This window comes from Oncorhynchus kisutch, unplaced genomic scaffold, assembly GCF_002021735.2.
Source record: "Oncorhynchus kisutch isolate 150728-3 unplaced genomic scaffold, Okis_V2 scaffold980, whole genome shotgun sequence".
NCBI classification, from domain to species: Eukaryota; Metazoa; Chordata; class Actinopteri; order Salmoniformes; family Salmonidae; genus Oncorhynchus; species Oncorhynchus kisutch.
Window position 1 is genome coordinate 55,394 of NW_022262925.1, and position 25,386 is coordinate 80,779.

The 25,386-nt window shown below is 40.7% G+C and overlaps 1 protein-coding gene across 4 annotated transcripts; it reads left to right on the forward strand.

Annotated features, from left to right (window-relative positions):
- Positions 1-412: 412 nt before the first annotated feature.
- LOC116363974 (uncharacterized) lies at positions 413-12,550 on the forward strand. Of its 4 annotated transcripts, XM_031817302.1 has the most exons (5): positions 4,980-5,082; positions 6,128-6,175; positions 6,409-6,478; positions 6,644-6,776; positions 11,767-12,550. In XM_031817302.1, the coding sequence occupies exons 1-5, from the start codon at positions 5,031-5,033 to the stop codon at positions 12,139-12,141; spliced, it is 678 nt and encodes a 225-aa protein (XP_031673162.1). In that variant the 5' UTR covers positions 4,980-5,030; the 3' UTR covers positions 12,142-12,550. The 4 variants fall into 4 exon arrangements, with proteins under 4 accessions (XP_031673160.1, XP_031673159.1, XP_031673162.1 ...); XM_031817301.1 differs by lacking the exon at positions 6,644-6,776; XM_031817300.1 differs by lacking the exons at positions 4,980-5,082; positions 6,128-6,175; positions 6,409-6,478; positions 6,644-6,776 and adding exons at positions 413-1,639; positions 1,793-1,871.
- The last annotated feature ends 12,836 nt before the right edge of the window (positions 12,551-25,386 follow it).

Below are 25,386 nucleotides of genomic sequence, written 5' to 3' on the forward strand. Positions count from 1 at the left end.
GAGCACCTCAGAGAAAGGCCTCTTGACTCGTTCCATCGTGGGCTCCATGTTGGAGGATGTTGACATGGTGAGAACTGATGGACACGAGATACACCGGCCATCCTCCTCAAAGTCCTCCCTGTCCATCACCTCTGCCATGACCAGAGGGTCCCAGAGTGATTTTACAAATTCTCTTCCAGGCACTCCAGTCCCCAATGAGTGGCCTGTTGAAATCTATTGTCCTATCATTAGGAGTTCGGTCATTGATATGAGTGACTCCTCAACTCATTCACAAGGGTCAACAAATTACACAAGGCAAACCATCTCTGCCATAGTTGACACTGTTATGGAGGTCATTCCAAGAGAAGATACGGAACACATAGCCACTGCAGATGATGTCACTTCTATTACAAGAAGACTTGCGAGACTCAGCCCCAGGGACGGTCTTCAGAACTTCTCACATGAGCTCACTGACAAAGTTTATGAGCTCATAAAAAGTCACAACATCCCACAGGCTCTTTTTGTGCCAGCTGGCAAGAGCGTGTCTGACTCTATTCTTTTGAAGCTGAAGACAGGATTGAATGCTTCTGAAGAATCTAGGGAGTTTCCATCTGACCTTGTATACTCCTTTGCTACGGAGTCAATAAAACGTCTGCTACAACAGATTGTCTTCTGGCTTCCTCCACCATCACAAGGATCCGATTTCTGCCAAACTATCATCTCTGATGATTCTCTGCAGGAAACAAGTTGGCTTATGCCGAGCTCTTCTGCCATCTCCGTTAGTTCCTCACAGGTTTACTTTGACACAAAGAGCCTTTTCACCAATATAATGGTCGATCAGGTCATGGATACCTGTTCTGTGGCCTCCAATTCATCAGAAGAATTATCAGAGTTGATGAACATAATCAATGGGTTGTCCCCAACTGATGCTGGAACACTTGACTCTGACAGACCGGCTCTCATGACCACTAGCCGTCAGTCTAGTTCCAAATCATTGCCTGGACCCTCTCTGTCTGGCAGCAGCACACACAACGGTGGAACTGTGGATATTCAAGTTTTAGGAGAGGTGGAATCCAAGATGGACAACAAAGATCTGGAGATGTCTAGTGCCTCTGTGCATCCATCAACTCCATCAGCCATGGACTCTGATACACATGCATCATTTGACTCCACTAGCAATGACTACACCTCTTTGGTACTTTTACTGATTGTTAGATTGCTGTCAATGATCACCCCTATCACATTACTGGAATCCTCTGACATTGGTGAAACATCAAGAGTTCTCACAAAGAGGATTCTGTCTGAGTTCTGTGGCACCTCAGGCCTTGAACCAACTCAAGCCTACCCCCAGAATCTGAAAATCAAAAAGATTTTCAAGGCTGTCTACAAGGGGCTTCTTCAAGAATTTGGGTCAGAGAAGATGCTCCAGGTTGCAATGAAGTCAACGGATTATGCATTTGACGATGCCCTGGTCAAATCATTAACTAGGGAACTACTAGCTAAATGCAATGAGGCTAGCTCTTCACCTCCCTCCATGACACAGTTGTCATCACACAATGTACTTGGCAGTGACGAGGTAGGTAATTCTGGGATTCCAACAACTTGTAGAAAGGAAAAGAAGAGAGGAAGATTCAGCGCTCTCTGTGGACTCAACCCAAAGGTACATATGTCATCAAAATACACATTTTTAAGATTATTTTTATTCATTATATGTACAGTATGATGGTCTGTATGATGGAACACTGTATGATGGAACACTGATACCCTTTGTGTGCAATTTCTCCTACTGTATAAATGACTGTTTGTTACCCAGTGTACAAAGAAGGTCAACAAGAAGAACCACTGCACTCCAACACCTTCCCAGAACCAGACCCCTGCCGTCAGTGAAACAGGTAAGTCAATACACTCAAATGTGTACTGAACAAAAATATAAACGCAACATGCAACAATTTCAAAGATTTTATTGAGTTACAGTTCATATATGGAAATCAGTCAATTGAAATACGTTCATTAGGCCCTTATCTATGGATTTCACATGACTGGGAATACAGATATGCATCTGTTCGTCACAGATACCTTAAAAAAAGGTAGGGGCGTGGATCAGAAAACCAGTCAGTATCTGGTGTGACCACCATTTTCCTCATGCAGCGTGACATTTCTCCTTCGCATAGAGTTGATCAGGCTGTTGATTGTGGCCTATGGAATGTTGTCCCACACATCTTCAATAGCTGTGTGAAGTTGTTGAATATTGGTGAGAACTGGAACACGCTGTTGTACACGTCAATCCAGAGCATCACAAACATGCTAAATGGGTGACATGTCTGGTGAGTATGCAGGCCTTTCGATATGGGGCCATGCATTACCATGCTGAAACATTAGGTGATGGCGGCGGATGAATGGCACGACAATGGGCCTAAGGATCTCGAGACGGTATTTCTGTGCATTCAAATTGCCATTGATAAAATGCAATTGTATTCGTTGTCCGTAGATTATGCCTGCCCACACCATAACCCTACAGCAAACACGACGCCATATACGTGGTCTGTGGTTGTGAGGCCTGTTGGACATACTGCCAAATTTTCTAAAACGACATTGAAGGCGGCTTATGGTAAAGAAATAAACATCCAATTCTCTGGCCACAGCTCTGGTGGACATTCCTGCAGTCAGCATGCCAATTGCACGCTCCCTCAAAACAAGTCAACCAGCGTTTTTCCTTGCTCCTATTTTTCTCAGTCTCTGTCTCTGAGACATCTTTGGCGTTGTGTGGTGTGACAAAACTGCACATTTTAGCGTGGCCTTTTATTGCCTCCAGCACGAGTTGCACCTTTGTAATGATCATGATTTTTAACCCACAAGAGTCTACGCCCTGTCTGGGCCGAGGGGTGTGTATCGGCCTTACTGCTATTTGCCCATACAAACGCATTGAATAACAGATTCACTACATGGAACTGAAGTGTCTGTCCTAAATCTGAGAGATATAAGAAATTTGACGAAATATATATATTTATTTATATGTATATATATTTTAGCATGTTTTTATCCCCTTCTTTTTGGCACTAAACAGTCTAAGCCCTGGGGGGGGCCTATGTAACACTTCTGCGTTAAATAGGCGGATTGAGACTGCTAGGCTACCTGCCGCCCGACATTTGTAAATTATGTAGAATATTACAATTTAAATAATAATAATGCAATACTAATTCTTCACACTAACTAGGGTCAGTTAAAGAAATGTTATGTTTACATTTTTTCCCCCAGCAATTGTCAATGATCAAGAAACCTGCCGAACAGAGAGTGTATGCTCCACCAAGAAGAAACCAAGGAAGCGTTCGCTCATTTCCAGGATGTTTTCAGCTATAGGCAAAGCCTTGTCCAGTCCCTTTACTTCCTGCTATAAAAAGAAGAGCACCTAATCTATATTTCAAAATAAATATTTGAAATTAACATAATTGCATTAATTCTTCATGTTGAGTGTTTTTCATTATATATTATTGGATGATATAAAGTGTAGTAGTAGTGGAAGTTGTATAGTTGACTATATACATACATTAAAAAACAATAAGAATAGTGTGCACTTCTAGGTACAGTTGAAGTCTGATGTTTACATACACCTTAGCCAAATACATTTAAACTCAGTTTTTCACAATTCCTGATATTTAATCCTAGTAAAAAATCCCTGTCTTAGGTCAGTTAGAATCATCACTTTATTTTAAGAATGTGAAATGTCAGAATAATACTAGAGATAATTATTTATTTCAGCTTTTATTTCTTTCATCACATTCCCAGTGGGTCAGAAGTTTACATACACTCAATTAGTATTTGGTAGCATTGCCTTTAAATTGTTTAACTTGGGTCAAACGTTTCGGTTGGTCTTCCACAAGCTTCCCACAATAAGTTTACTGAATTTTGGCCCATTCCTCCTGACAGAGCTGGTGTAACTGAGTCAGGTTTGTAGGCCTCCTTGCTCGCACACGCCTTTTCAGTTCTGCCCACACATTTTCTATAGGATTGAAGTCAGGGCTTTGTGATGGCCACTCCAATTCTTGACTTTGTTGTCCTTAAGTCATTTTGCCACAACTTTGGAAGTATACTTGGGGTTATTGTCCATTTGGAATACCCACTTGCAACCAAGCCTTAACTTCCTGACTGATGTCTTGAGATGTTGCTTCAATATATCCACAAAGGGTCTCACAAAAAGAAAAGTTCTTACTAGTTGCAAATAAAAACAGTCCTTTGCACCACGCAAGTGGGTGACCTAAATTCTCTCTATATATATTTATACAATTGCAAATAACATTGTACCATAAATTGGTAAAAAGTAATAGCCATCAAGCTAACATTAAGTGTCAGTGTGAATTTCCCTGCCATAAAATAAATATATATATAACAAAAAGTTTGGCTCACACAAACAATGCTCTTTCCTCAAGAAATATAACGTTTTATCAGATGCAAATAAAACTCAGTCCTGCACAACTCACTTGATAAATCCAGCCTCAGATGATTCTGAGCTTCTTTGTCAAATGCTGTCAGATCCTCCTTGAACCTCAGGTTGTTCTTCTTTAAATAGTCATTTTTCTTTGCACTTTTCCATGTCATGTCCCTCACTGTCCTGGAGATGAATCTCATGACCACTGGTCGTGGTGGCTGGTTGTTTTCCCCATCTCTCAGCCTACCCAGGCGGTGCACTACATCCAGAGAACCTGCAACAACATTTCCCTCCTCCTATTGCCCTGCAAATGTCTTGCTTTGATGTTCTTGTCAGATTTTTCTGCTATTCCATAAATTCGAAGATTCCATCTCCGACTATACCGGTCATTCTCGTTTACCTTTTGACTCCATTTCAGTGAGTTTCTTCTCCTGCTTGGCAACCTGAATGTTCAATGTTGCGTTCTGCTGCTTCAGAGTTTTTACTTCCTCAGCACTGAAATCAATCGATTTCTTCAGGTTAACGATACTGACAGTGTTCTTTTACACCAAATTCATGATGCTATCTGTACTCTCTTTGATTTTAGCCGTGAGGCTGCGGACGATGTTGTCCTGTAGCTGGCTCATTGATGGTTCACTTCTCAGCTTCTTTGGAAGTTGCTCCTTGGTTGGGGTATTCGGGTATGAATCGCATTCACCCCCCTTTTTTACACTGCAAGCATATGAGTGAGTTTCAACAATGCCTCTTTTCTCCTTGGAAGTTTCAACATCCATTATCTCAGCAACAGTTTGGTCATGTCCTGATTACATGCTACTAGCTATGAAGACGTTAGCAGGCTAACTTAACGGCACACGCTGAAACGTTTCGATAGCTAGCTTGTTCGTTGGAAATCGTCAAAAATATGTCAATGGGTTGATAAATTACAAAATTATTCATTGTATGGTTAGATATCGTTTTTTGTGAAAACGAAAAACAAATTCCAACTGCAGTCTAAAACTATAAACTTTATCAGAGAACCCTAAAATTGTTCCTCAGCTAGAAATGTTCCACCTTCTCATGTCGCCATCTTGACCATGTCACTGATTTCATGGAGCTCTCCTGCACATCATTTACACAGCGATGTACTGTAATGCGTACATACATTTGACTTTTGAGTGGCCCGGGGAAATGAGACTTTTTCAAGCTTTTCTAAGCAATTTTTGTATCTCTTTCTTTGTAATACTGTATGTATTCAATCATTTCGAATTGATCACTTCCCACTGGGCACATACATCAATTCAATGTTTATTCCACGTTGGTTCAACGTAATTTAATTGGAATTACATGGATATTGTGTCACAGTGAATTTTATAATCTGCAGTCAATTTCATTATGTTTTCATGTGCCATGATTCTGACATTTCACATATGATCCTCATAGGATTAGGCTACATAATTACAGTGATGCAGTAAATGTAATCTCAATTCAATACGATGTGCATATAGTGTACATATAGCCATTATAGCTATTAAACCCATGTTCAGTGACTGTAATCTGGGGCGCAAGTGGCCTAATATGTTTGTGACGTTCCATGGAACCCACAGTGTTGTTTAAAACTAGATTCTGATTGGCTTGCAGGTCATTCTACAGTGTAAATTATAAATGAAAACGTGTTTTTATATCAGTGTTACAGATTCACATTACCGAGCGTGTCTCAACCCGTACCGCGCTTTTATCTGCCTAAAGGTATCTTCACGCACGACTGGACAGGCCTTTTGGATACGCTTGTCCAAGGTAAGGATATGCGTCAAGCTATAGCCTAAATAACATGGACCAATGTTTTAATGGAGGTAAGCACTACACTTCTGATGGGTTTAAAGATTGTATTACATTATCTAATAGTGAGAAAGTAAACCCCAGCTGTTATTCTTTTCACAGGGAAGGACAATCCCCATTATGTCATGAACGTTTCATTGCTGAACAACCATAGATATTTTCCTCTAATTTGGCTCCTGTTTCTCCAACAGTGAGCAAGACCTGCCAGCAGAGCTCACTGGAGCAGGGAGACATGCCGTCATCCTTTTGGCGCCTGACAAAGTACACTTTTTCTCTTCTAAATAACACTATAGTAACATCTTCTGCACAAAGTTACATTCCTAATTAGATTGGTGTTAAGTGAGAACGAATCCTAAAGATGGTCCAATGGGCATGGTCTGAAGCCTCTCGCCATCTCAGTGTGTTGAACCACCTGATTTCTTGCAGGCTTGAGATTCAGATCCTGCTGAACGATGTTAAGCAGTCGATTAACCACATGCAGGGGACGCTGAACACCATGCAGGGGCAGTGTATTGAGTTGCAGACTGCCATGTCTAAGGTAGTGTCAGATGAGTCTCAGGTACAGAAGAATAAGTCTATGATGGTATGGTGATAATGATTGAGATGGTCATTATAATAACGATGACTAGCGGTACCCCACCCTAGCGGTAAATCATTGGATCTGATTAATTTACACTAATAATAAGCTATTGTCAACTTCCCGTCTATGCTTATCTTGCTCATTGCTCACTGTCAATTGCTGACTGTTATCCTATGTGTTTAACTATTATTGATTTCTCACAGAAAAATAATTTGGTTGCAAATGTACCTGGGGCCATGTAAATAATTGTTAGGCTACTCATTTTGAATCCACCGGTGGCAACTTGTGTGACCATAAAAGTCTGTGTGCGACTGGGCACAGTAAAATCATTTGGTTACTGACCTGCCCTACATCATAGAAGGCCCTTCAAGTCAGAACTAGGAAATTCTGTCAGTGAGCATTATGGGTAATTATCCTACATACTTACATCAAATACTTTATGATAGCATCATCTCCTGTAGTAACAGTGCCATTCCAAACACAATACATGTGAAAATGAACAAAGATACAAAATATTGCTAAAGTGAAGAAAATCAGCTCAAAATTGTAGGAGGAAATGACACTGCAGCAGGGAGGCTTACAGTATTATAATATATTTGATTTTTTTTACCTTTATTTTACTAGGCAAGTCAGTTGAGAACAAATTCTTATTTTCAATGACGGCATAGGAACAGTGGGTTAACTGTCTGTTCAGGGGCATTCTTCATGTTGAGTGTTTTTCATTATATATTATTGGATGATATAAGGCAAAAAAAGGCCATGGTGGCAAAGTAAATACAATATAGCAAGTAAAACACTGGAATGGTAAATTTGCAGTAGAAGAATGTGTAAAGTAGAAATAAAAATAATGGGGTGCAAAGGAGCAAAATAAATAAATTAATTAAATACAGTGAAAGGGAAATAGGTAGTTGTTTGGGTTAAATTATAGGTGGGCTATGTACAGGTGCAGTAATCTGTGAGCTGCTCTGACAGTTGGTGCTTAAAGCTAGTGAGGGAGATAAGTGTTTCCAGTTTAAGAGATTTTTGTAGTTCGTTCCAGTCATTGGCAGCAGAGAACTGGAAGGAGAGTTTTGGGGGTGACTTGAGAGATATACCTGCTGGAGCGTGTGCTACAGGTGGGAGATGCTATGGTGACCAGCGAGCTGAGATAAGGGGGGACTTTACCTAGCAGGGTCTTGTAGATGACATGGAGCCAGTGGGTTTGGCGACAAGTATGAAGCGAGAGCCAGCCAACGAGAGCGTACAGGTCGCAATGGTGGGTAGTATATGGGGCTTTGGTGATAAAACGGATTGCACTGTGATAGACTGCATCCAATTTGTTGAGTAGGGTATTGGAGGCTATTTTATAAATGACATCGCCGAAGTCGAGGATTGGTAGGATGGTCAGTTTTACAAGGGTATGTTTGCAAGCATGAGTGAAGGATGCTTTGTTGCGAAAAAGGAAGCCAATTCTAGATTTAACTTTGGATTGGAGATGTTTGATATGAGTCTGGAAGGAGAGTTTACAGTCTAACCAGACACCTAAGTATTTGTAGTTGTCCACGTATTCTAAGTCAGAGCCGTCCAGAGTAGTGATGTTGGACAGGCGGGCAGGTGCAGGTAGCGATCGGTTGAAGAGCATGCATTTAGTTTTACTTGTATTTAAGATTAATAATAAGCTATTGTCAACTTCCCGTCTATGCTTATCTTGCTCATTGCTCACTGTCAATTGCTGACTGTTAACGTATGAGTGCAACTATTAATGATTTCTCACAGAAAAATAATTTGGTTACTGACCTGCCCTACATCATAGAAGGCCCTTCAAGTCGGAATTGACATTTCTGACTCATTAACTCGTTATGGAATGATGATTTCAAGTTTCCCACTTGTGAAGTATCAGAATCAACCAGTAGGAAGCTCTACGCTAATGACTTACATTCATTTTAACTCTGAGGTTCCAAGTTTCCGATGGCATGTGAATGCGTCAATAATTGCCATGGTAATTATGAATGTTCAGTCAGTGCGCGTTATGGGTAATTATCCTACATACTTACATCAAATACTTTATGATAGCATCATCTCCTGTAGTAACAGTGCCATTCCAAACACGATAAATGTGAAAATGAACAAAGATACAGAAAATCAGCTCAAAATTGTAGGAGGAAATGCCCCTGCAGCAGGGAGGCTTACGGTATTGTAATATATATATATTTTTTTTTTTATTTTTTTTTTTTTTCACCTTTATTTAACCAGGTAGGCTAGTTGAGAACACCTTTATTTAACCAGGTAGGCTAGTTGAGAACACCTTTATTTAACCAGGTAGGCTAGTTGAGAACACCTTTATTTAACCAGGTAGGCTAGTTGAGAACACCTTTATTTAACCAGGTAGGCTAGTTGAGAACACCTTTATTTAACCAGGTAGGCTAGTTGAGAACACCTTTATTTAACCAGGTAGGCTAGTTGAGAACACCTTTATTTAACCAGGTAGGCTAGTTGAGAACACCTTTATTTAACCAGGTAGGCTAGTTGAGAACACCTTTATTTAACCAGGTAGGCTAGTTGAGAACACCTTTATTTAACCAGGTAGGCTAGTTGAGAACACCTTTATTTAACCAGGTAGGCTAGTTGAGAACACCTTTATTTAACCAGGTAGGCTAGTTGAGAACACCTTTATTTAACCAGGTAGGCTAGTTGAGAACACCTTTATTTAACAAGGTAGGCTAGTTGAGAACACCTTTATTTAACCAGGTAGGCTAGTTGAGAACACCTTTATTTAACCAGGTAGGATAGTTGAGAACACCTTTATTTAACCAGGTAGGCTAGTTGAGAACACCTTTATTTAACCAGGTAGGCTAGTTGAGAACACCTTTATTTAACCAGGTAGGCTAGTTGAGAACACCTTTATTTAACCAGGTAGGCCAGTTGAGAACACCTTTATTTAACCAGGTAGGCTAGTTGAGAACACCTTTATTTAACCAGGTAGACTAGTTGAGAACACCTTTATTTAACCAGGTAGGCTAGTTGAGAACACCTTTATTTAACCAGGTAGGCTAGTTGAGAACACCTTTATTTAACCAGGTAGGCTAGTTGAGAACACCTTTATTTAACCAGGTAGGCTAGTTGAGAACACCTTTATTTAACCAGGTAGGCTAGTTGAGAACACCTTTATTTAACCAGGTAGGCTAGTTGAGAACACCTTTATTTAACCAGGTAGGCTAGTTGAGAACACCTTTATTTAACCAGGTAGGCTGGTTGAGAACACCTTTATTTAACCAGGTAGGCTAGTTGAGAACACCTTTATTTAACCAGGTAGGCTAGTTGAGAACACCTTTATTAACCAGGTAGGCTAGTTGAGAACACCTTTATTTAACCAGGTAGGCTAGTTGAGAACACCTTTATTTAACCAGGTAGGCTAGTTGAGAACAAGTTCTCATTTGCAACTGCGACCTGGCCAAGATAAAGCATAGCAGTGTGAGCATACAACAAAGAGTTACACATGGAGTAAACAATTAACAAGTCAATAACACAGTAGAAAACAAAGGGGGGGGTCTATATACAATGTGTGCAAAAGGCATGAGGTAGGCAAATAATTACAATTTTGCAGATTAACACTGGAGTGATAAATGATCAGATGGTCATGTACAGGTAGAGATATTGGTGTGCAGAAGAGCAGAAAAGTAAATAAATAAAAACAGTATGGGGATGAGGTAGGTGAAAAGGGTGGGCTATTTACCAATAGACTATGTACAGCTGCAGCGATCGGTTAGCTGCTCAGATAGCTGATGTTTGAAGTTGGTGAGGGAGATAAAAGTCTCCAACTTCAGCGATTTTTGCAATTCGTTCCAGTCACAGGCAGCAGAGAACTGGAATGAAAGGCGGCCAAATGAGGTGTTGGCTTTAGGGATGATCAGTGAGATACACCTGCTGGAGCGCGTGCTACGGATGGGTGTTGCCATCGTGACCAGTGAGCTGAGATAAGGCTGAGCTTTACCTAGCATAGACTTGTAGATGACCTGGAGCCAGTGGGTCTGGCGACGAATATGTAGCGAGGGCCAGCCGACTAGAGCATACAAGTCGCAGTGGTGGGTGGTATAAGGTGCTTTAGTGACAAAACGGATGGCACTGTGATAGACTGCATCCAGTTTGCTGAGTAGAGTGTTGGAAGCCATTTTGTAGATGACATCGCCGAAGTCGAGGATCGGTAGGATAGTCAGTTTTACTAGGGTAAGCTTGGCGGCTTGAGTGAAGGAGGCTTTGTTGGATACCCGGGCCAGGTCGATTAGAAAGGCCTGCTCACAGAAGTGTTTGTAGATAACATTAATATAATTTGTGTATTTACAGTATCAGTACACATACAAATGAAAGTATATGCTAGGGATTGATCTACACTGAGTGAACAAAACATTAAGAACACCTTCCTATTGAGTTTCCCCCCCTTGGTGGTGGACCATTGTTGATACTCCGAGAAAAGTGTTGAGTGTGAAAAATCCCAACAGCATGGCAGTTCTTGACACAAAATTCTACCATACTCTGTTCAAAGGGACTTAAATATTTGGTCTAGCCCATTCACCCTCTGAATGACACACATACACAATCCATGTCTCAATTGTCTCAAGCCTTACAACATTTTTTTTACCTGTCTCCTCCTCTTTATCTATACTAATTTAAGTGGATTTAACTAGTGACATCCATAAGGGATTATAGCGTTAACCTGGATTCACCTGGTCAGATATGGGGTACACGGGTATCACATCATTACATACTTGGCCCTACTGCACCTGCATTCCAGCATCTGGAATTGACTCAACATGTTTGAGGTGGGGGATCAATACTTGTGGGGGTAGAATGTATGATTCTGATATGTACAGGTAAGTTCATTGTGTGTGTGTGTGGGGGGAGGGGGGGCGTCCATGTTTGTGTCCGTACTCTGAGGTGTGTTTGAATATGAATGAGCTGCAGTGTTGTGATGTGTCCTATCCCGTCCTTGCAGAGTGATCTTCCTTGGCCTCATCACATGTCTCAGTTGCTCCTCCTTTGGAGGGAGGGGGACACCACCACGGGACAGCCCCTACACTTATCGCTAGAGATCGAACTTCAGACTCCCTCCAAAACCACTGAACCCTTCAACACACCGAGAGAGTTTATGATGCACACCCTTAGAGGGCGCCGGAACAGGATAACTCCCTCCACCATCACAAAGACACAGAGGAGGATGAACTATCCAATACCCAGTGAGAGAGAACGAGTGACCTCAGTCGAACACAGCCAGAAAGAGGAGGTGGAAGAGGCCTTCGATAGAGGAGGAGGTTACCCCAGAGGCCATTCCTCCTGTTCATGTGAGCAAGAAAGAGCAGAAGGCTTCTGATCAGCCAAATGGCAGGCAGAGGGAGAGGTCATAGTGATTCACACCCACAGAGAAAGACAACCCACACAAGCTCTTGGTTGAGATGAACCACACAGAGGTAGAGGCAGAGGGCTTTCAGCGCTAGCCAGTCAGCCTGCCTGCTCTAAATCCTCAAGTCAATTGTATTTAAATTCATGTTCATTAAAGATTTTTATTCAATAATTGAAAAGTCCCATTTACTTAATGATCATTTTTCACTGTCTTCAACCCTCAAGAACCAGGGTTAGTCTGGGTCACCCTTTTACTGGGCAAACAGAACTTGCATATCGTCAAAGACTAGGCCGAAACGTTAATCTTTTAACCTTGCTTGAATAAAACAATGCATTTTTTATAGTGAGCAAGAGTTGGGCTTTTTCCTTTTCTATGATGATTCAAATATTTGGTTGCACCTCAACTCAACGTTGGTTCAGCGCCCTCCGTTTTTTGTTGTCAAATAAGACATGTTTTTTTTTAATGTACAAAGTAAATTATTCAAAGCATCAACATTGGGATGTGTCCCACTTATTTACACAACCTAATCCACACTTGCAAAGTGAAAGTTTATAGAAAAGTTCTGAAATTAAGTAGTAAACAGAAGAAAAGCAGAATTTAGTTAAATTATAATGTGAATAATTTAATGCTCTATGGTTCAATCCCTTTTCTGCAGGTGTGATGAATAATTAATATTGTTCGTCCTCTTCCTTGTGGCAGGCGCAGCAGCACACTGCCCTCCAAAGTCTGCAAAATAATCGCCGGACTGCCCCTTTTCTAGCTCTGCATGGAACATCCAGTGTCACATCCTTGGCGACGTGTGGGGTGACATCCGGGATGACCACAGCAACATCCTCTGGAAAGGGAAAAAAGAGGATCAGAATGTAAACTAATGCAAACCGTAGCTTCTTAACAGTGGCCAGTTGAAAGGTTCTACTAAGATGTCATGACAAACGACACCTGTCAGAGTGCTCTCTAAGTGTTACTCACCTGCTTGGATGTCAGCTGGCAGAGTGGCGAAGGCAGCCATCGTGAGAGTCCTTTCTTCAGGTGTGACGTCCACAACCTCCAAGAGGGAAGAGATGGGCTCTGCCTCTGTATTAGGGGTGATGTCCACCACATTCAGGTGGGAAGAAGCCGGATCTGCCTCTGTGTTAGTGGTGATGTCTTGAACCTCCAGGTTGGAAGAACCCGGATCTGCCTCTGTCTTAGGGGTGATGTCCTCAACCTCCAGGTGGGAAGAAGCCGGGTCTGTGTTATGGGTGAAAACAACAATCCTGATGAGCTCTACTACTACAAGGCACCAAGATGTCATCAGGACAGGCATCTGTCAGAGTGCTCTCTATCATTTCTACTCACCTGCTTGGATGCCAGCTGGTAGTGTGGTGGAAACGGCCACCGCGAGCACAGGGGGGACTGTTAGGGTGGCTGCAGGGGGCTGGAAGCAGCTCTGCACCTCGTCAGCCACAAAGCCACAGACAGAGCTCATATAAAAAGGGCTCTGCAGGTCATCTGTGGAGATGGACTGACTGATTCTCCCGAGGATCGACCGCACAGAGTCAAAAGCAGCAGCCCGGGAGAAAGGGATGTGAGGGGAAGGGTCCTTTAACATGCAGGAGAGCTTCTCCACTACGGCCGCCACCATGCCCACGGCCATCCTGCTTATTAGTATTGGGTGCTCTGAATGGCCTTCCTCTGGCTGAAGCCACAGGGCCAGGAGGAGCCTGGGCACCACCTCCACCACCACCTGAGATGGGCTGAGCAGGTTGCTACGGGGCTCATTGGACTGCTCGCCCAGAATGCTTCTCACAGCTTTCTCCACGATGCTGTGGACCTTAGGATCGCTGAAATCAACAAAAAGGAGAAGACAACGCTAAACGATGTGCAATGTGCTCACAGAGAACACTGTCTTAGTCTGTTTTTGCGTAGTTCCAGATGTGTAGATAAATGGATCAAGTCACATGCAGGGCAGTACATGGAACTCACATGTCAGCTGGCGAGGTGGGGTGCATGGAGCGGCGGAGCTTGCAGAAAGCCTCGTGCTCTATGTTCATCATTTTTAGGCAAGTGTTTACTTCCCAGGCCTGCAGTATGAAACAGGAAGTCCCATTGGTGTAATTTCACAACAGATCTATTCTGCTGTGCTAACTCGTTGTTGAAAGGCTAGTAAAGAGCTCACTAACTTGTAGTTTGTCTCTAACTCTCATTCTCTTACCAGCCGAGCGAGGTCGTTTCCTTCCTCCAGGGTTTCCTTCCACACCCTTCAAATAAAACACAGAGCAATTCAACTTTCCTGGCTTCTGATTTTTCTGTTGTTTATTTTACCCACATCTCCTGGAGTGCTGCTGGTGGCAGGGAATGGCAGTGAAGGTGAGTGCTGACGTGGTACTCACCTCTCCCTAAGAGATTTTTTGCCCTGAGACACCAGCCAGTTGCTCATGTGCTCCATGGTGACATGGGGAGGGACCTGGCCTTGACTCTGGAGCAGCAGATAGTGGACCATGAGCTTCTTCTGCAAGATGAGGTAAGGTGTGAGACCGTGCCACGAAATACCATATCATGTGCTTTCAGAAGGGCCTCTCGCAACATTTCACAACTGCTCATGCCTCACAATTTGCAAGTGATTATTAAGAACTCTTATGACCACCTTCTCTAAACTGTCTTGAAATACAACTCTCTTTCTGTTGTTTATGTTTTTGTGGGATGAATCTTACCTGTTTATTGTAATATGTTTCCTCCCAGCAGGCCTGCAGAGTCTGAAAATAAAGGCTGCTTCTACAGAATTCCTTTGAAGATAATGAAAATAATGATGCTTTGTTATGCACATTATGCACAGGCATTTACAGTATGCTAAAATTAATTTCTCCAAAGATTACCTTTGTGGGACCATAAGTGAACTCCGGAATGCACCAAACCCTATCCATGGTAAGATGGGGAAGAAATGCAGTGCTATAGATATACGGGATGCTCTAGAGATAACAGGAATGACTTAAAGTCGCGAATGATCAATGACTGGATTCGTCCAATATGCTGCACTTAGAATTGAGTTGTAGGGATGTTTGGCACAAAATAGAATGTTTACATTCTATTGCCATGGAGAAATGGAATGTGTAGAACCTGTATAATTGGGTATGCTTCTTTGTCTTTATTTCGTGAAAGATTAAACTCTTTATTATGTCATAATGTGTATATGAGGATGTAGGAGCCCATCCCGATTCATGACGCGATAATCGTGGTGCATGTTGTTTAGACCAGATAATCCAACCTTGGTTTACAAGTTAAATACATTGTTTATATATACCTATGTAGCGTGGTTCGTTCTGCATTGTGTACTTTTAATTAGGATAATTTATATTATCCACATTGTAACAAATTTGTGGTGCATAACAGTACCTTGTGTAACATTACCACGGTTTTATATTGAACAATTTCGGAGCCAAGGACAACATACCTTGCAAGCCGAAGGTCAGGCAAAAGAGAACAATAAGGGGGTATGGAAATACAGATAACCTGCGATGGACCAAACCAAAATATCACATGTATGTACAATATTGATATGAAAAAGTGTTTTTACACCAAAGAAAATCATTAGATATGCAGCTGTAATTCAATAAAAAAAATACACTGAATTATTATTATTATCAAATTATTAACATCCCCTCTTGACCTGGCCTATTTGAATTGGTCCTTGTGTGCAATTTGGTGCATAATCTAGGGGAACAACATCACACTGCTCCAGCTATACAAATCTATCGACCACATCCATTTAAAGCAATGATTGTCAATTGAAAATGTGGTTGTTGTGTTATCCTGTTATCCTCTTAAGCACATTATTACAATATTTCCAAGCTCTGAATTGACACAAGGAACACCTTTGCAAAGATATTCAGTTAAAAATAAGAGGATGAATGACAATAAACGTATGATTTGGATTGTATGCATAATAGTGTAGTAAACAGTATCGCTCAGCGCAGGAACTTTTGGTGTTTGGAAAGTATCCGTTATAAGTCTCCATGACACGTATCACTTCGTTGTCTTGTTGGTAATAGTAAAAATGCATGACAGTCCGCATTGTAATGGTCTAACAGGTGTTTTTCATGTTGTTTCTCACATTAAACAGACATTTGAGATCGGAATTACTTACAGTTTACCTACGACCTCAACACCCAATCTACTCACACGCGCAAATACTCACATTCAGACTCATACATACAGCTGTCCTCCCCTTACATTCTTTCGTCTCTATTTTTTTAACATTTGTCAGAGAAAATGACCATTTTGTGTATATTGCACCTTGCACTGACTTTACTGAACTCTGGAGAAAACGAACATTGCTGCTGGGTGAGGACATCTGACAATGTGCTCTCCCGTCCATTAGACATTTTGTCTGCAGGAACTCGCTCTTTTTCACTCGGTCCACTCGTCCAAGTGCCGATGTATTTGTGGCATGATGTGAACAGTACAAATTTTTTGCACTACCAAGGTCTAATGGTTTTAAATGACTGTTTAATATTGTCTGGAAACTCACTACTCGCTTGCGGTAGGTCTCTTAAAAAAGAGAAGCCGTACAATGTTATTAAACCGAGGTGCCTAGTTATTCTTCTTTTGTTGATATCAGGTAACGTGCAACCTAACCCTGGCCCTGATATACAATGTCTCCAAACCCCCTCTGATTTTAAATCAAGATCTGGTTTTGGTATTTTTCATTTAAATGTACGCAGCCTGTTGTCAAAAATGTATGGGGTTAGGATTTGGGCTAAATCAACTGATGCCGATGTAATTGTGTTTTCTGAAACCTGGCTCAGCAAGTCTGTTTTTGTGGTTACAATGTTTATCGCACTGATCGTTTTAAGAAAGGTGGGAGTGTGGCTATATATGTAAATACTAAAATTCCCTGTAAGTGTGGCAAAGTCTGAAACTATATGTAAACAGTTGGAATTTCTTGCTTTGAATATTGACGTTTCAAAGGGTCTCTCTATAACTCTCTATAACTGTGATTGGCTGTTATAGACCCCCCTGTATTCTCGATGATGCATTTTCTTCTTTGACACACCTTATGTCTAAACTTCTTTACAGTGAAATGATCTTGATTGGTACTTGTCATGTCCTGACCTTAGTTCATTTTTTAATGTCTCTATTTTAGTTTGATCAGGGCGTGAGTTGGGGTGGGCATTCTATGTTTTGTTCTGTGTGTTAGATTTCTATGTGTTTGGCCTGGTATGGTTCCCAATCAGAGGCAGCTGTCAATCGTTGTCTCTGATTGAGAACCATACTTATGCAGCCTGTTTTCCCACTATGGGTTGTGGGTAGTTGTTTTGTGTGTATTGCACCTTGCAGAACTGTTCGTTTGTTGTGTTGTTGTTTTGTTCAAGTATTCGTATTTATTATAAGTATTATGAATACTTACCACGCTGCACCTTGGTCCTCTTCTCCTTCTGCCGACGACAATCGTTACAGACCCTAGAATGTTTTGGAAGGCTATTAAGTCTATGTCTGGTAACAGTAATGTTAATGAATTACCGTCATGTGTTTTGAAGGACTGTTGCTGTATATGACAAAACTGAATTGTTTCAATGAACACTTTGTATCATCTGGTAGGCTGTTTGATTCAGTGTCCTCTGTCTCTGTACAACCCTGTGTGGATGAACCAGTGAGAGCTGGTCAAACTTTGAGCTTTTTGCCATTCTCAGTGCAGGTGGTACATAACGCCCTGAAATCCTTAGATCAGAGAAAGCCTGCAGGTCCTGATCTTTTGGATCCCTGCTTTTTAAAACTGGCAGCTGATTTCATAGCTGAACCACTTACATATCTGTTCAATCTAACCCTGGAATGTAATGAAATTCCAAAGATCTGGAAATCAGCATTTGTCCTACCGCTTTTAAAAGGGGGAGATCCAACTCTTTTAAATAATTATAGGCCAATCTCAAAGCTGTCACCCCTGGTGAAAATACTTGAATCCCTTGTGAGTGAACAGCTAAATGAGTTTTTATTTACTAACTCTATTTTATTAATGTACCAATCGGGCTTCAGGAAGAACCATAGCACAATTACAGCAGCCATGAAGGTTGTAAATGATATCACTGAAGCCCTTGACAAAAAACAGTACTGTGTCTCACTTTTTATTGATTTCTGTAAGGCTTTTGATACAGTTGATCATGCTATACTAAGGCAGAGATTGTCGAGTGTAGGTCTTTCAGAGCATGCAGTTGCATGGTTTGCTAACTATCTGTCTGATAGAACTCAGTGCACTCAATTTGATGGGCTTATGTCTGTTAAATAGTCTGTCTTTAATGGTGTGCCCCAAGGCTCTGTACTTGGTCCTCTCTTGTTCACTATTTATATAAATGATTTAGACAAAAATGTCCAAAATGCGCAACTTCATTTTTATGCTGATGATACTGTTATTTACTGTTGTGCCTCGTCTCTTACAAAACTGTCTTACTGTTCAACACACCTTGTGTCAATTGAAGCTTATCCTCAATACTGACAAAACTAAACAAATGGTGTTTTCTAAAGCAAGAAATAGACCTCTGAACCTTTTACCTATTACTACCTGTCAGGGCAAGGAGATTGAGGTTGTAACCTCGTGCAAATATCTTGGCATTTTAATTGATGATGGCCTCTTAAAATTGCTGTAAAGGTTTTCTTGTGTCGAAGGAGAGGCGGACCAAAACGCAGCGTGGTTATTATTCATGGTTCTTTAATAAAGAAACTATACATGAATAGACTAACAAAACCAAGAAATGTGAAAAACCAAAACAGCCCTATCTGGTGCAAACACAGAGACAGGAACAATCACCCACAAAACCCAACACCAAACAGGCTACCTAAATATGGTTCCCAATCAGAGACAATGATTAACACCTGCCTCTGATTGAGAACCATATCAGGCCAAACACAGAAACAGACAAACTAGACACACAACATAGAATGCCCACTCAGATCACACCCTGACCAAACAAAACCTATAAACATACAAAGCAAACTATGGTCAGGGTGTGACAATTGCGAATAAATAGCAAATAAATTGAAGCTGAAATTGGGATATTATTTTAGGAATAAGGCCTGTTTTTCTGTTGAACCAAGAAGGAGGCTAGTATCAGCTACATTTATGCCTTTACTAGACTATGGGGATATTTTATATATGAATGCTTCCGCTCAGTGTTTGAGAACAATTGACAACCTTTACCATGGCACTGTGAGATTTATTTTAAACTGCAAAACCCTTACGCACCACTGCACTTTGTATACCAGGGTTGGCTGGCCTTCTCTAGTAACTCATAGGCTCAGTCACTGGTATACTTTTATTTACAAAGCCATTTTGGATTTACTACCTTTTTATTTGGGCATTTTTATTGTTCAGAAATGTGGTGGGTACTCTCTTCGTTCACTGGACTTTGTCCAAACTGAATTTGCGCCATTGTCTTGGAACGCGTTACAAAATACTTTTAAACTGGAAGAACTTGTCCCGATTGCTATTTTTAAATTACTGATGAATGATCTTCAGACTGATTCCCTGACCTGTCAATGGTTTTAATTTGCTGTTTTTGATTTTGTTATACTCTTGTGAATTCTATGGTTTTTACTAGATTAATTGTAGTTTTTCATGTTGTTTGTCTGTAATGACTTGGTGCTGCCTATCTTGGCCAGGGCGCTCTTGAAAAAGAGATTTTAAATCTCAGTGAGCCCTTCCTGGTTAAATAAAATAAATAATGCACAGACACACTAAAGCTGTACAGTGTAGTTTGAGTAGTCAGTTTCAATTATTTGCAGATGTATTCCCTATTATTTACAAATCAAAAGATGTAACATTTGAAATGAATGTGGCAGAACAGTTTAGCATAGAGTTCCTGTGGGAGTCTTCTCCTTCAGTCTTTTTGCCTCCTAGGCCTCGTTTCTCATTACATGGGATTTCCCCAGTGCCAACTTCACATGAGATGGCCGCTGTCTACTGTCATGTAGTGCTGGATGACAGATATCGCTATGTCGCTGCTGTCCATGGTCCTGAAATATACAAACAAGGCTATTTGCATATGTACGACCGTCCAAACTTGACCCCACACACACACACACATTGATGCTAATTTCTCACACACTTTTGAACATTGCACAACCTGCAACAAAACACTGAAAGAGCATTTTATTCCAAGTGAGTTTGTGTTTGAATAAAGACCCGAAGAATGAAATACATTTTTTGGATGTTGATTGGACAATGTATATGTGCTTTGCAGAAGCCATTGCTTTGTTTCTACCAGAATATTTTTTCTCAAATGTATTAAATGAAATACAGAAATATCTAATTTACAGTATTCAAACAGTATTCACATTTAAGTATTCACAATACATGTTAGAATCACCTTTGGCAGCGATTAAAGCTGTGAGTCTTTCTGGGTAAGTCTCCAAAAGCTTTGCACCCCTGGATTGTACCATATTTGCAATATCACAATATATACAGTACCAGTCAAAAGTCTGGACACACCTACTCATTTAAGGGTTTTTCTTTCTTTTTACAATTTTTTAACATTTTAGAATAATAGTGAAGACATCAAAACTATGAAATAGCACAATTGGAATCATGTAGTAAGCAAAAAAGTAGCCATCCTTTTCCTTGACCACTTTGCACACTCTTGGCATTCTCTCCAACCTTTTCATGAGGTAGTCACCTGGAATGCATTTAAATTAACAGGTGTACCTTCTTAAAAGTTAATTTGTGGAATTTCTTTCCTTCTTAAAGCGTTTGAGCCAATAGGTTGTGTTGTGACAAGGTAGGGATGGTTTACAGAAGATAGCCCTATTTGGTAAAAGACCAAGACCATATTATGCCAAGAACAGCTCAAATAAGCAAAGAGAAACTACAGTCCATCGTTACTTAAGACATGAATGTCAGTCAATTTCAAGAACTTTGAAACCATGAACGCTATGATGAAACTGGCTCTCATGAGGAAGACCCAGAGTTACCTTTGCTCCAGAGGATACGTTTAGTAGAGTTAACTGCACCTCAGATTGGAGCCCAAATAAATGCTTCACAGAGTTCAAGAAACACACATCTCAACATACACTGTACAGAGGAGACTGCGTGAATCAGGCCATCATGGTCGTATTGCTCCATTGAAACCACTACTAAAGCACGGACACCAATTAATAAGAAGATACTTGCTTGGGCCAAGAAACACAAGCAATGGACCTTAGACTGGTGGAAATCTGTCCTTTGGTCTAATGAGTCCAAATTTGAGATTTTTGCCCTTCAATGTGTGTGTGTAAAGAATCCAGGGTGTTTAGTTGGGTCTACTCTTCATTATAAAACAATTTGTTGAATGGTTTAAAATCCATCAGAAGCTGAATAAGTCTTGACGGGGACAGAGCTTGTTTTGACAAGGAAAGTGAAAAGGACTGAGGGAAAGTAAAATGGAAAATACATGGAAAGGAACATGGAAGAACCTCAAAGAACATTGCATTTTCAAGATTATGTAACATCAAACATAACATCAAAATGCATCTTATATTCCTGCCCTAACCGAAAAACCACATGATTGCAACTTACATTTTATGTGAGCACAAATGTCATTTTGGACCACAACGTGATCACATTTTCACATGTGTAGTTTAATGTAATCACATGTTGCTTTACATGTTATCACATTGTCTTCACATAAGATTACATTAAAACATGTTTTTGGAACACTTCCCGTGTTCACATGTGAAATTCATGTGTTTTTTGCATAAACGCCCTGCAGTTCCACACTCAAAGTTCTTAACCTCTAGCGTCGAGCAATCCCGTATCCGGGAGTGTAATTATAGCCTCAAGCTCATTACCATAACGCAACGTTACCTATTCATGAAAATCGCAAATGAAATGAAAGAAATATATTCACTCACAAGCTTAGCCTTTTGTTAACAACACTGTCATCTCAGATTTTCAAAATATGCTTTTCAACCATAGCTACACAAGCATTTGTGTAAGAGTATTGATAGCTAGCATAGCATTAAGCCTAGCATTCAGCAGGCAACATTTTCACAAAAACAAGAAAAAAAAATAAGCATTCAAATAAAATCATTTACCTTTGAAGAACTTCGGATGTTTTCAATGAGGAGACTCTTAGATAGCAAATGTTCAGTTTTTCCCAAAAATATTATTTGTGTAGGAGAAATCGCTCCGTTTTGATCATCACGTTTGGCTAAGAAAAAAATCTGAAAATGCAGTCTCTACAACGCCGAACATTTTACCAAATTAACTCCATAATATCGACAGAAACATGGCAAACGTTGTTTAGAATCAATCCTCAAGGTGTTTTTCACATGTCTATTTGATGATAAATCATTCGTGGCAGCTGTGTTTCTCCTCGAAGCAAATGAAAAATACACGCAGCTGGAGATTACGCAATAATTGCAACGGAGGACACCAAGCGGCCACCTGGTAGATGTAGTCTCTTAAGGTCAATCTTCCAATGATTTGCCTACAAATACGTCACAATGCTGTCGACACCTTGGGGAAACGACAGAAAGTCTAAGCTCATTCGTGACCCATACATAGCCATATAAGGAGATATTGGAAAACAGCGCATTCAAAATCTGGGACACTTCCTGTATGAAATTTCATCTTGGTTTCGCCTGTAGCATTAGTTCTGTGGCACTCACAGACAATATCTTTGCAGTTTTGGAAACGTCAGAGTGTTTTCTTTCCAAAGCTGTCAATTATATGCATAGTCGAGCATCTTTTCGTGACAAAATATCTTGTTTAAAACGGGAACGTTTTTTTAATCCATAAATTAAAAGAGCGCCCCCTATATCCAAGAAGTTAATAATGCTTTAAATGCACATGTATGATTGTGCATGTGTAATGGGTTGAAAACAAAGTCACTAAAAACAGACACCCATTTATACCCCCAAATTGTTTATGTATTTGTCTTAATTTATCTAAATGGTATTTTCTTCATACTTTAGCGTTAGCAGTGCATCAGGCCAATAGATGGCGCTGTTGCACTGTTGTAGCAGGAGAAACAGCAGGTTTTGGCCAAGTGCTCACCATTCTGCAGAATAAGGACCAGAACTTTACAGAGGTAAACTGTGTCAGTTCTTTTACTATTACAGGTATGTAACAGCACTTCAAACGTTCAAATATATACACAATATGTAATAACATGCTATTTAACAACTTTGTCAAGATATTATCACTTTAGGACAATGTTTTGTTTTGGCTTTGTGTCGAACTGAGTGAGAGAAGAAGGTGATTTACATTGAGTGAGAGTATATGTTAGCTTGATGCTAGCTGAGGTAAAAAAAACATTACGAGTCACAGAGACCAGGTTTACTGAGTAGCTTACTTGTACTGGAATTTGTCTAGGAGATTTTTTATCAAGAATCCATTTGTTAGGGTTGGTTTTAGATGTTATTGGTTGTTTTGTGTAAAATTGTGGTCACTAGCTGGTAAACTGGCCGAGCACGAGCACGCTCAGTCTGGTGGACTTTTAGTGCATACAGTGAGAGAGAGACGATTTTCTGGAGGTGCCACGATCTTAAAGCTGAATGTATTGTTGTCACTTTTCTATAGAGGTAGAGGTATATAGAGAAACATTCAGTTATTTATAGTTTCATATATAGGTGTTTCTATTGTATGAATGTGAAATACATTGTGGTTTTCATGTGAAACCGTACACTGAGACAGGGTCATTTGTGGAACATTTTTTAATTCTGCTTTAGGTAAAGTGCATTTATGTTGTGTAATTTAAAGTGTGCACTTGTTTGATGTGAATATTTTCAAAGTACTAACAAGAAAATAGACAATTGAACAAGATAAAAAAAAAAATGTAAACTTGTGTCCGTTCTTTTTACTATTGCAGGCCACCTCAGCTACACGTGTACTCTGTCTGCACACACACATGGACAAACACACACTAATGTTCTCTCTCTTGTGTTTGTCAGCAGTTCATCGAGGCCCTGTTGTTCGCCTACTTCACCAAAGCTCTGTCAGGGACCTACATGAAGAGTGCCATCACTCACTCACTTTGACCTGTCCAGCTCTCTCTGACCAGTCCAGGTCTCTCATCGGAATCATAGACGGCAGCTTTGAGATGGGAATCAACAATAACATTGAATTGCTTCAGAATTCATGTAGTAAAAACCAGATACAGACTACAGTATGATCCATTTTTTTTGTGGTTCAATCAGTCTGCTCTCAATACTGTCCAGTGTTATTGTTGTTCCTATTAATTGATTGACTGGCATTTGTCCATGACTCTACTGTCAAACCCCTAACATTGTTTTATTTGATGCTATGTTGTTGCAGCCTAGTATCCAAACTGATATGCCATTTTTAGTTAAAAAAAAACGTGTTTATATGTTGCTATTCCTGACTACTGTAGTGTTGTGGTTTCTTGCCGGTAACCTGCTGTTCCTGGCTGTGGTCAGCCATTTTGGGGCGAAGCTGCACCGGCCCAGGCTCATTGCTATGGGCTGTTTCCTCATGGCTGTAGGATCCTTCCTCACAGGCCTGCCACACTTCTTCATGGGACAGTAAAACAACTGAAATACTGGTTTAACTTGTACTTGTAGAGATACTCCAATGCAGAGGATATTTTCACTTTAGAAATAAAGAAATGTATCCAGTTGTTGATTCATCTCAGTTAACTTCGAACTAAAGTCTTGCGTAATTGGTCAGCTGCTTGATTATGTTTTGGGGCCATACATGTTAAGAGAAGGGATTAAGAGATGCTGTAACTGTGACGTGGTAAGGTTGGATCCAGGTGCAGAGAAGAGACCAGAAGATGAAGCAGTGGTTCCAACCAGTGTCTCCACCCCTCAAGGGCCCACTTAACTGCCAAGAGCTTCCGGTTACCTATATTGTAGTTGCATTCCGCTGGCGAGAACCGTTTAGAGAGAAAGGAGCATGGGTGCAGTTCCTTGTCCTCCTCTTTCCACTGTGAAAGTACCGCACCAGCTCCGGTGTCCGAGGCGTCCACCTCTACCACAAAGGGGCGAGTAGGATCAGGATGAAGGAGGATGGGTCCGGAGGTGAAAGGTCCCTTGAGCTCTATGAATGCCCTGTCAGCCTCGGGATTCCTGCAAAAACCTGCTTGAGTGAGGTGGGACAGGGCCGTATGTGTTCCGGGAAGGGTTTTTGGAGAAGATCAGGATGTCGTCGAGGTAAACAAAGACGAACCGATCCAACAAATCCCTAAGAGTGTCATTGATCAATGCTTGAAAGGCATAAGTTATTTTCAACCATTAACTGGGGCCTTG